The sequence below is a fragment of the Puntigrus tetrazona genome, chromosome 10 (assembly GCF_018831695.1).
Source record: "Puntigrus tetrazona isolate hp1 chromosome 10, ASM1883169v1, whole genome shotgun sequence".
Classification (NCBI taxonomy): domain Eukaryota; kingdom Metazoa; phylum Chordata; class Actinopteri; order Cypriniformes; family Cyprinidae; genus Puntigrus; species Puntigrus tetrazona.
Genome location: NC_056708.1, coordinates 3,165,276 through 3,178,250, shown reverse-complemented (window position 1 = coordinate 3,178,250; position 12,975 = coordinate 3,165,276). Strand labels below are relative to the sequence as shown.

Genomic DNA, 12,975 nt, shown 5'->3' with positions numbered 1-12,975 from the left:
TTATTATTTACAGTTGTTGAAACCACTATTCTAGAAAGTTTGAGTTTATTCCAAATTTATAGCATTATGTTTCTCGTAGTATAATTTTAGATAATATTAATTTTCTTCTGTTATTATTCTAGTGTTATTATTTTCACACAGATGTAGTTTTCACACAGATGTTGATATGTGGTTGAATTTTATCGCTGAATTATATGAGAATTTTTACAATGAACTATTCCTTTAAAGCAACTTAGCATCGACTTTCTTTTAGTTTTACTAAGTGATGAGAAAACTAGAGCTGCACAATTAGAAGAGAATAGGTTATTTTTCTAATTTAAATTAAAAGCTAATTTAAAACAGTGATTTAAAAACTGTTTTGTAGGTTTACTGTACTTTTCAGGGCAAACTACTAATAACAATAATAATACCAACAACAGTCACAAAATAAAAATAATATTCATTAGTAATGTAATTTTACTGCAATTTTTTAAAATAAAATTATATATATATATGTGTGTGTGTGTGTGTATGTATATATATGTATATATGTGTATATATATATATATATATATATATATATATATGTATGTATGTATGTATGTATGTATATATATATATATATATATATATATATATATATATATATATATATATATGTATATATATGTGTGTATATATGTATATGGTAATGATGATGATAATATTACTTATGTAATATAGTACTGCAAAAGAAAGATTAAGATGATGATAATAGTAATGATAATAACAATAATAATAATATACCAAATACAAATAAGACCTAAAAATGTGTAATGTATTATTTTGATTATTATTTACAGTTGTTGAAACCACTATTCTAGAAAGTTTGAGTTTATTCCAAATTTATAGCATTATGTTTCTCGTAGTATAATTTTAGATAATATTAATTTTCTTCTGTTATTATTCTAGTGGTTATTATTAGTTTTCACACAGATGTTGATGTTGAATGCTGCACAATTAGTGAAACTGGGGTCTAAGAAACTCTGGCAGATGGATTTTTAAAAAAGATAAGTTTAAATAAATGATCCAAGTAAATAATGGATTATTTCAGTAAAGATTTTTTTTTTTTGTATGACATGAACACCAGAGGGCACTACAATACCAACATACAGTAAATACTACACATGCCTTTTAGTTCACAGAATTCAATTACTTGAATGTATTTGTAGATTTTTATTATTATTACATTAACATAGTTATAACTTTACATTTCAATTAAGAGAAAGTGTAAAACATGAAGAGGAAATGAAATTTAGTTTCTGTGTGACTCGTATCATTTTAATAACCACACGGATCATAAAACATCAACCATTAAAGAGAATATATTTTATTTCTGCTGAAAATGATGGTCTCAGTTTTACTGCCTTTGTTTGGGCCTTTATCAGAAGTGCAATGAAGCAGTCAGGAGTTCTGGAGGTCAGTTTTTCAGATCAGACACACTTTAAGGACGTATATAATATTTGAATAAGAATTTTTAGCAAGAATAATTCACCCCAACGCGGACGTTCCGTCATCATACCTTTATTTATGTATTAATCTGTATGTAAGAAAATGCCGCAATACAACCAAAATTGTCTTCGTTTTCTGAAGGTAAAGAATGAAAATTTTAATATCAAACATAACCCACGATCGCTTTTATGACATTCTCCGAAATAAAAATACGCACGGCTGAAAATCTTGTAGGTTTCTCGAACATTTTTTAATGCACAGTTCATCTTTACGCCTCAGCCTGTATCTCAAGCAGCGTGTTTTCAGCGTTTCATCCGTACTGTATTATTCAGAGACGAATGCCGCAGTTCAGTTCCATCGTTCCAAGCACCGAAATCAGCTCGTGCGTATTCAGCCTTAAACAAGCCGAAGTGAGTTTGACTCCAGAGATGTAAAGAACTGCGGCGGCGTCAATTTTTCCCTCCCTGTACGACGCAAACTTTCTCTCCTCTGCGTGGTAGAACATGAAACTAAATGGAAACCCTCCTTTGCGTTTGCTGACTTCAGAAACGGTCAGCGGCTGAGAAATATCCGACTTCAAAGTGGCCTGTGAAATGCTGTATCTTTTAGGTGCAAATCCCCGAACGGCTCCACTTTTGTCGCTATCATTTCTCTTCAGCTCAAACGCGCATCCATTTCATGCAAATGATTCCTTTTTTAGTAAATTCCGTCTTTTAAATTCTTGCTTAGTTATGTTTCGCGACTGTTTTCTGTTTCGCTGGAGACACGTACATGTGCAAAATGTGACTGATGCTGTTAAAAAAAAAGACGAGCCTAATTTTATACTATACGTTGCAATAAATAAATGTTGTATAGGCATTAGTGTGTGTGAGGAACAATCCCATATTTAAGTTTTAAATGATCAATTATCTTATATTCGTGTTTAGATTTAACATTGATGGATGATATATGCATAAACAAAATCAATCCATTGGCTATAAAAGAAAAGAAAAGAGAGAGAGAGAGAGCTTTGCAAACTCTAAATATAGATTTGGAGCAATATATGGGTAAATAAATGATTTCTAAAAGTATTTATGACTTTCGATGTTTACGTCTTTGAAAATAAATTTGAATATTTACGCCTTGCGCCAGGAGTCGAAATATGAATTTCGTTATTGTATTTGTCGTTATTGATACCATTAGCGCGAAACACTGTGTTTAGCTGCAGTTGGTTTACTCCAAACAACGCAAGGGCATAGTGAACCCATCATTAGAGGTTCACTCAATTTCACGCCACAAAAAAGACTTGAAAACCTGATTTTGCTCGTGAAACAGAGGCGTTATGGAAGCTATAGAAAGAGCTCACATTCACGGCACGCGATCCCACAATAATTCACGTCAGACTTCAAAACCCAAGAGCTCATTAACATATTAATTGGCGCTTTTGCATATTAACGCCTGTTCCTGATGAACCGGAGTGTGAGGCACTTCTGGTTTGACAGGTGACATCATAACGGAAGTCATTTGCATACAGATAAACTGGACTATATTGCGTTTAGATCGAAAACCGAAGCAAGTTAGGCCAGGTTTGATGACACCGTAACATAAGGGCTTAAATGAGGAATATAGTCCAAATCAAGGCAATGCTGAGCAAAAGATCAGAAATGTTAGGCATTAGGATGCATTAAATGATTTTTTTTTGTTGTGTCTGCAGATATTTGTCGGTGAGATCTCCATGTATATCATGAAGTCCACTAGAGAAGCTCTCCTAGCCCAGGAGAAAACCATTGTGACGGGCGAGTGCTGCTACCTAAACCCTCTCATCCGCAGAATCATTAGGTTTATTGGTGAGTCTTTGCTTTTTATTGCTAACTTTGCTTTGTATTATTAACACTGCAGCTCGGTATCCTTCGGTTCCGATGGGGATTTTTCAGTGGCTAAAACTTATATCACGGGAGCTTAGTGAGGTAATGCGTACTTGTGTGTGTGTGTGTGTGTGTGTTTGTGTGTGTGTACTTATGTATGGGCAGAATAAAAATAGTTTGGACAACTAAAAATTGCACTGTGTCCTATGACATAGCAAAAACACAGGAAAAAAAACGTACAGAAAACATGACAAAATGAGTTACAAATAGCAGGAGAGAGTTTATCTTCTGTGCATGTTAGTTATTTTTCTTTTCCCGTCACTACCATCCGTTACATATCATACAAATCGAACACGTTGCCAGTCATTTTGGGGTCGGTAGTGCTGGGAAAATAATGTCTGGAAGTAATATTGGACACGTTTACATATTAAATATCTAAAAATACTTAGCATAATTGATTCATGCAGCATTTCTCTTCCTGAAGCTGCAATTATTTCCTCACTTCCTGTGGAGAGCGTTATTTGATTGTGCTGTTCGCAGGCCTTTTTGCTACTGGCTCAGCAAAGCAAAGGAATCGTATTAATTATTTAGCATGGCAATTAATGCGTACAATAATCTTTTGAAGAAAAACAATTAAATGTAACGCATGTAGCCATGCGCCGTTATTGGTTGATGCAATATATAACGGTAATGAATATGCACAACATTGTTAACGTGGGCACTTAAAAATACAGAGATTAAAAATACTAATTATGATATTTGTATACTATTTTTTTTTTATTCTACATTTTAATCTGTACTGCAAAACTTCGCCCTAATGGCTTTATTCGTTTTAGTTAATTCACTAGTTAACATATATTGGCAATGAAAAATTCTTCTAAACATTTATTAATCTCAGGTAGTTCCAATATTTAATAACACATTGTTAAAATTTAAGAATGATTTATAAATTGCTCATGGGCCTCAAATTTAGGCTCTAGCCTGGCCCTGGCCTCTAGCCTAAAAATCTGTGTAAAATGTTTAACTTGTATATAAATGTTCAACTATCTTATTAAAAAAAGGTATTAAGCACTTATTTACAACTAAGATTCAATATCGTGATAAAACTGTGTGCAGTTAATCTCAACACAGAAATGTTATATTTTATACATTTTGTAATAAATGCAAAGAAAACATTAGACATTTGTTACTACGTGTTTATGGGATGACTGCTGTAAAATGTCTGAGAAAAAAAATATACAAGATCTTGTTCTCTGACAAAACATTGGTCTGCAGTTTGCTTAATAAATCTTAAAAAAATAACTAAACGTATTGTTTAAGGGCTATTAAAAAAAATCAGTGCACATAAAAATGTGCTTAACTATATTTTGAGGACAAAATTGTGTCCAGAAGTAAGTCAAATCTGGAAAAAAAAACTGTGGGACACCCTCATTTGTAAAATATGTATTAAAATAAATAATTATTATTATTATTTCTGATAGAGTGTGGGTTAAGGATTAGTTCTAGAATGTATAACCAGTGGTATATATGTAAAATAATAGAAGTGGCTAAGTGAATGTGCTTATAGATTTTATATAGATTTTCACAATTTGTCTAATGCAAATTATTTATTAATGGTTTAACGGATTAATACTACTGCTATTACTACAGAAAAAAGTACTAAGCAAATATTGCTAATAATACTTTAGCGAGCTCTCAAAAGTGCCCCACAGATCCGATAAATCTTTGACTTTGTTAGGATGGTATGATTTACCTGGAGATTTTAAAAGTGCAAGTTTTCGAGTAAAACTGCTGAGCTGTGGCTGTTTTATTGATTAGCAACAGACCGAACGCACAGCACTGCCTCCACAACTCATCAATTTTAAATGTTTGCTACAGACACAATGACAGAAACAATCAACACAACTTTCCAATAAAACTTTTCCTCGCAGTGTTTCTTTTATGCATTCATATTTACAGGTTGTTGGTTTCAGTACGCCCGTCCGTGCTGCCCACTCAAAGCCCGACGTAAAATAAAATCAGAGACACTGGGAGCGTTGCTTTGCTGGATGTGATGCATAATGTAGTGGAGACTCTGGTAATGGTGTCCTCTGAGGCTTGGGATTGGGGCGATGTGGACCATCGGATTGCATTCTTGAGCAATTGTGGCCAGAGAGTACAGTATCTTTCGTCTCTCCAGTTGCTCAACTTTCGTACTTTCAGAGACGCCATGCATTGTAATCAACTTCACATATGCGCAGCTTCACGGTGTAGTTGGTTACCATCGTGTTTTACAAAATCAGTTGGAAAACGCCCATCGGAGAGTGTTGGCATAACTAGAGGACGTCGTAATTACATGCATAAGATACTCAGCTTAGTAGAGTAGTTTTGTTTGTGCCAAATGATGTATGCAAATGTAGCTTTTGCTCTAGTGGGCATTTGTAATTACTTCTGGTTGAAGATAAAAATAACATCGCTCCATCAAGACAGCATTGGTATTCACAGGCGTCCTCCAAGCCCTTGTCTGATTTGCTTAGATTTTGGAAACTTAATTGGGAGCAACGAGATGAATAGTTTTCTGTTGCTGTTGTTTCTCGCCGCAGGTGTCTTCGCGTTTGGCCTGTTCGCCACCGACATCTTTGTCAACTCCGGCCAGGTAGCGACGGGCAATTTGGCGCCGTATTTCCTGAGCGTCTGCAAGCCAAATTACACCGGGATGGATTGTCACTTCAACCACCAGTTCATCGCCAATGGAAACATCTGCACCGGGAACCAGGTGGTGGTGGAGAGAGCCAGGAGGTCCTTCCCATCCAAAGACGCTTCGCTCAGTGTCTACTCCGCCGTCTACGTTACTGTAAGGCACTGTAGCGTGGGTCTGAAATGGTTTCGTGTTGAGTTCTAAATTGATTGCTTTATTTATCTAGAAAAGATATTAGCTTTACGCAAAAGTTGTCCCAACCATGTCTACAGCAATTAATCTTGAAATTATATAATTGGTCCGAAATCATGTCCATGTTCCGTTTGGACAAAGGATGCATGAAAAATGGCCTGCTGTTTCAATTTAGCGACTTTTATACACTCTTAAAAATAAAGATGCTTATTATGAATAGTTGACCTAAAACTGAAAAATCTGTAATCATTTACTCACTCCCATATACTTCAAGAAATTAATTCAGGTTTGGAATTACTTGAGGGTGAGTAAACGATGACAGAATTTTCCTATTTGGGTGAACTATATCTTTAAAAGGTCCTTCTACAAATCTTTTTCTTACTTTTTTAATAATATAAAGAACCTTCGTTGTCCACACAAAGAACCTTTTGCGAAACAAAAAGGTTTTTCTGATGTTAAAGGTTCTTTACGGGAACAATTTAGACAAACATGTTCTTTCTATGACATTGTGAATCTAGTTATATCAGATATATAGGTTGTAAAAGTTAGTTTTTATGCAAAGTTGTTACGAATATTCGTTTAATTTAGTTTTAAAAGTGTTCATCTCAATTTAGATACCAAAATCAAACTAATATGCTATCAAATACCCATTAAAGAAGTTAAATATTATTAGCATTTTTAATAAATAATTGTTTGATGTTTTTCATGTATCCGACAGCAGTATTCAATTAAATCTTTTAGGCAAAAGGCAAAAAAAAAAAAAAAAAAAATTGTATAAATACAATATATTGTATTTGTTGTTAATGGACAAAATTCTGAGATTTTGACAGACACTGGTTTTGAATAGATCTTCAGTGTGTTTGATGTCAGGTTAGTGATGTTGAACGTTGAAGTCTTTTCTTTGGTTGAGGTGAGTTTAGATCAGCTCTCTTTCTCTCTCTTTCCTGGGAATAAGAGGTTATTTACTCCGATTCCATTCTCCATAATTGGCCATAATTTCCCTGAGGTGGAGCAAGCGGCGTGTATTTATTTAAGCTTGATTTCCTCAGTCACCTGCTACACAATAAATCCACTGAATAAATGGTTTCCTGAGCTTGTGTGTGTGTGTGTGTGTGTGTGTGTACGTGTAGCTTGGCTGTTTCAGATGTACATCACGAGCACCATCAAGACGAAAAGCAGTCGTCTGGCCAAGCCTGTACTTTGTCTGGGAATCCTGTGCGCTGCTTTCCTGACTGGATTGAACCGTGTATCAGAATACCGCAATCACTGCTCAGACGTCATCGCTGGGTTCATATTAGGAAGCTCAATAGCTCTGTTTCTGGTGAGTTTCACAGCTTTACACAAATACACACATACATGCACACACACACTCTCACGCACAAAATATACAGCGGTCAACATTTGAAGTGGATCAAAACCTTTCATCACAGTTGTCCTAAAACCAAAACAAGACTTTGGACAACTTTGCTGAACTTTTTTGATCCACTTCAAATGTTCACTACTACATGCAGACATACATACATACACATATATATATATATATATATATATATATATATATATATATGGCTTTACCACCAGATAAAAATATAAATAAAATACATTTTAAAATATATTACAGTATTATTATTATTAGTATTATATTATTTTTACTATTTTCAATAGTAATATTATTGTGCTGTTTATACTGTATTTGAAAATAAAAAAACCCTTGCAGTTCATATAAAAATAACAGCAAACATTTCTAAACAAGGTTCAGCAAAAATAATAAAATAAAATACTACTACTATTAATATTATTATTTAATAACAATTGTATTTTTTATCATATTTTATATTATTATTATTAATAATAAAGCAGTGAAAATATTTTTGTTCATGATATTTTTTATTAAAATAATTATATTATTGTTATTATTGATAGTAATTAACTTTATTTAATTAACTAATAATTATTTTCATGATTTTTAAATTTTTTTTAAGCATCGTGCCGCAATTTCTAATTTAATAAATATTTTTGACTTAGTAGGTACTGTGTGTATTGCAATCTTCAAAAGTGTTTTTTTTTTCACGTTAGGGAATCTGTGTAGTGAACAACTTCAAAGGGACTCACTCCACTCCTACCAAACAGAAGCAGGAGGATTACCGCGGCCTTCCCTTGATGACATTCCCCCGCGTGGAAAGCCCTCTCGAGACACTCAGCGCACAGGTAGGGTCCTCTTCTGCATCAAATCAGCTCTGTCTCAGTGTTAGTTTTTGTTACTTACTATATCGTCGTATGGATCTTTCTGTTTTACTAGTTTGAATGTATCGACACTTAACAAGGCCGTACTGATATTCGGTAACTGCAATGTGATGACTTCCCCAGTCACTATAAATAATCATTTAATATAAAGTCATTTACATTTCAAGCATGTGGAATGCTTTTCTACTACCACTGGTTTTCAGTCCACAGCAGTGCATTTCGCAAAAGAGTTGCTTTGTCTGAGATAGACTAGGAGTTGTTCACACGTGATGAGTTATGATTATGTTTTGTTTGCAGTTTTTGTTTCTTTTTTTAAACATACGCAGACTGACGTTAGTAACCGCTGTGTTAAGTGACAATGTTTTTTCATTGTCATAAAAAAAAAAAATACTCCAAAAACCACTATATGATAAAATAATAATTTGTATTTATATTTTTAATTAGTTTGTTATATTTTTATTCTAATGTCAGGTATAATTTAAGGGTTTTTATAATAAATTTAGTTAATATATTTATTTAAATACATTTTTATGTATGTATTTATTTATTTAATAGTTTTAGTTTTATCCTTAGTTTTTGTAGCCGTTTTGTTTTGCAGCTTGACCGTGATGCAAAATTGAGAGGGATCCCGTACATGAAAACACTCAATGTAACTGACAATAAAATAATTAATTTTTTTTTTTGTTGTAATAATGAGAATTGTATTTACCTAGACTAGTAACCCCAGCATTAGTTTCAATGCTTATTTGGCTGAAATTAGCTTTGTCGTTTTGTAAGTGGCCACAATCCGAACTTTTAAGCCGTCCCTACAGTGGTTCCTTTTATTTGGCCGCTGAGTAAAAAAAAAACACAAACAAAAAAAAAGCCCAAAGGCTTCGATTTTGCAGTTCGCCATTTATTCTCTCCAAAATGCCCCAAAAAGGCATTTCATCACCTTATACAGCGGGGGAAATACAATGCTGCTTTTACAAATTCATTCCGACACTGTTTACAGCAGGGAAAATCTTGTGAGACGTCTCTATTGTCAGCCAGCCAGTGAAATACCTCGAGCGCCTGAGCAGCAGATGTGGGTCAGAGGAATTCTCCTTTGCTTCCGACACCAGCTTAACACCCCGGTGGCTAAGTCGGTGCGTTTAGGGAAACGAGGAAAAATCAGGTGTTCCGTCACGATCTGGCCGAGCGCGATAATCCGAACGGTTGATTCAACGGGAATTGGCGTTGTGAAATTACACGTTCCGCTCCACAGCTCTCTTGTGTTTTTGTTGAACGCGCCTGATGGGTAATAAGCGTTTACGCGACGGGTCAAATGCTTATTACCGTCTGGAACAGCGCGGCGTGACTCTGAATCCAATTTGGTTTCTCTTTCAGAACCATTCGGCGTCCATGACTGAAGTCACATGACTAAGGGGGCAGCACCGGGTCACGTTCGCTTCACCTCAACACTTCTAGGCACAAAAAGTTTTTTTGTACTGTGGCATACTGTAAAAAAAAAAAAAAAAAGTAAAAGAAAAGAAAACGACGGTATTATGTTGTAACTAGTTGTACCTAGAAGCAGCTGTTTTGTACATTTTGTATAAGAGAGTGCTGTAGCTTTTCCTCATAACGTCGACACTGCTCAATTCATGTCCAGATTTCTGCCTTCGTCATGTTTTACATCACAAAAAGTAAATATATACAGTCTATATATAATGTAATTCAAATATCGATGTTGTTATGTGGTATTTGTACAAAGAATGATTTTATTTAGATTTTTTTCCTGTACATTTTTGGACAAAAGATCATTTTGTATTCTTTTTGTTATCTGTATAAAGCATTTTGATCAACTTTGCCTGCTGATTTTCCAGGAATGTTTTTGGTATACCTATTTTTTTGGTGTAAGATTTAAAGAAAACGTGTTGAATTGTTACGCGTCGTCGTATCGGGTTCTCCTCGGGCATCTTTGAATGGCCATGTGCTCAGCATGAAATACACAACACTGTTTGAATAACCTGTTATTCTCGACTTGTGTTTTGTTTTTTCTTTAAAGTTTGCATTTCATTTGAAATGCTAAATATATTTTCCTGAGTAGTCTGTCAAATAAATAGTCTGTAGCTGAGTCCAATAACTTGAGTGACTTTCATTTTTTTTTTAAAAATTGGTATTCGATTGTCGTTTACGCCATGATCTAACGACACAATGTTTTTAGGGTACTCTTATTAGCACTCCTTTGGTTAAAGAAGCGAGGCGGTGTTTGAAACGTACCAGCAAGAGCTAACCAGACGCTTTTGAATAGATGAGGGTTTATCCAGATGCAAATTTTGGAAAGTGAACAAATTTTTTAAAGGAGCTGCAGTCACTTAAAAATCAAAAAGGCATATAGTAGCAACACAAAATTACTACCAATGGTTTCTGACAATATACTGAGGTCTCATGAAGTGAAAGTGATCTGTCATTGCAGTAAAATTAATAATATAGAGCCTCAGCCTCAGGTCTGGTTAAATCAATGAATCGTTCATTTGAACCAGTTCTTTTTGGTGAATCAGTTAACCGGAAGGGTTTGAAAGCTGCACAGATCTACAAGTTTTTCAATTAAAGCCGGAAAGCCGCTCTGACTTGAAATCGAACACCATATATTGTCCCATGATGCTGTTTTTTTGCCAAGTAGTTGACCGCTCTAGTTCCTCCAACAGTCACGCAGAACAAAAACAGAGAAGCTGCTGATATAAAAATTTCTAAAATTACAATTTTGTTGGTTTCTCATTGTTTATGTAAAAAAAGAGATTATTCACGAGTTTACATGCTTTACAATTGTTTCTTGCACACACCAATCATTTTGTTTCTTAAGATCATATTGTCAGCAGACATAGGTATTAATTTTTAGTCTCTTTTTTTCTCACAGGTTAGCAGCTGCTCACAAGCAGTTTCAGCTAAATCTGTTTCACTGCTAAAACGGTGAACTGATGCTCAAACGTCCTTCCCCTCAACAGCTGGCTCTAAAGTACACTTTATATCAGCTGGGCAAGGCACAAGCAGCTCAACAAGAATAAGAGAAACAGACTGTTCAAGATAGGAAATTGCAGGCCGATATGGATTGAAAACTTGTTTTCCCACATGAAATTATTTCCACCCAAGCTCAGACTGGATTTGATAATGCGGTTCAACTCGCGTAGACCTTTATGTGTTCTAGAGCTGACGGTGCCTTAGGAAGATGCAATTGAGGCAAGCATAAAAAAGTTTAAGTGCACGGATATCGCGGAGGAGAAAGACAATAGGGGTAGGAAACACGTTTTCCCAGTCAAAATGTTTTGCAGAGGGTTTGTGTCCACCAGTAGGCTACATAAACAAATGGTATTCCGAGGAAATAGAGAAGTTGGAACTGGCTATGGTTGTAAAGAATAGACTATACTTAAGTCTCAAATGAGAAAAGCAAGGCTCGCTGGTGAGACCTCTGGAGATGTGGGTTTAGCAATGAAACATCAAGGAAAACAGGTGCCCACCTGATGACCTCAGTCATATTGGTAGCATCTGATATCATACCGTCTTTTAATTACCTCCCCCAGTCGACATCTCATCAAAGCCGATTAATTAGGGATTGTAAAAGATTACACCTATTCCTATTTGCTTAAATGGGATGACAATTTTACTCCATCTGGCATCAAATATTAATTTCACGCTTTAGTACTGCACCATGTCAGTATTGTTCTATTTGTTTTTTTTTTTAAAAAATTGTGAAACCGTACACTGGAAAACAAAAAAATGTGCATAACGTTAAAAACGTTTGGCAGGTGCTGACCGGTACACTATCAATGGTGTCAGTCACAGAAAAAAAAAAAAAAAAAAATATATATATATATATATATATATATATATATATATATATATATATATATATTTTTTTATTTTATAATAAATTAAATTACATATTCTTCTTCAGTTTCACAAAATAAACTAATAAAGATGATTCACTTTAAATAAGTATTACCTGTTTAACACATTGTTTAGGAACCATTTTCATCATAAGCATAAAGAAAAGTTTGCAATAAAACTTTCATTGGAATCAATTTATCTGTTAAGAAGCTTTATAGCAAATCTTTTTATTGTGTGGTTCTCTGGACCTTTGTGCTTAAAATAAATGAGTGAGCTGGAAAAATCCATTCAATACTACACTCCCCCAAAAAAATCACTGTCTTGAGATACAAAGTTTTAAAAAAGTTTCTTAAAAAACTATGAACCGAGTAACTCTAGAGTCTGCATAGACTACCTGCTACCATGAATTATTATTCGCAGTAGTTATTACAGATAAAACGCACGTTTCAGAAGATTGAGACTGGCTAAACTTTAAGCATTGCAGTCTTATTTCAAGCAACTACTGATTTTATGTCTAACACCACTCTGTCATTTTCCTTCAAGCAATAATAGGATTATTATTAAAATGTTCCAGAATTATAGATGGTATTAAGCTTTTGCTTAAATAACTGGTTTTTAACATTCAAGAGTACAACTTTAACTTTTAAGAGTACCACTTGAAGGTGGGTTACTTACACTTTTAATTTGTTGCACTAAAACTTC

At 34.3% G+C, this 12,975-nt stretch overlaps 1 protein-coding gene across 1 annotated transcript in view; it reads left to right on the top strand.

Moving 5' to 3' along the window:
* Positions 1–10,528, top strand: part of plppr1 (phospholipid phosphatase related 1) — a 49,089-nt gene extending 38,561 nt beyond the window's left edge. Inside the window, exons 4-8 of the mRNA XM_043249935.1 lie at positions 3,164–3,296; positions 5,897–6,147; positions 7,328–7,504; positions 8,260–8,391; positions 9,796–10,528. Coding sequence (XP_043105870.1) covers positions 3,164–3,296; positions 5,897–6,147; positions 7,328–7,504; positions 8,260–8,391; positions 9,796–9,828 — 726 coding nt within the window. The 3' untranslated portion in view covers positions 9,829–10,528. The remainder of the gene's footprint in view (positions 1–3,163; positions 3,297–5,896; positions 6,148–7,327; positions 7,505–8,259; positions 8,392–9,795) is intronic.
* Positions 10,529–12,975: the final 2,447 nt, after the last annotated feature.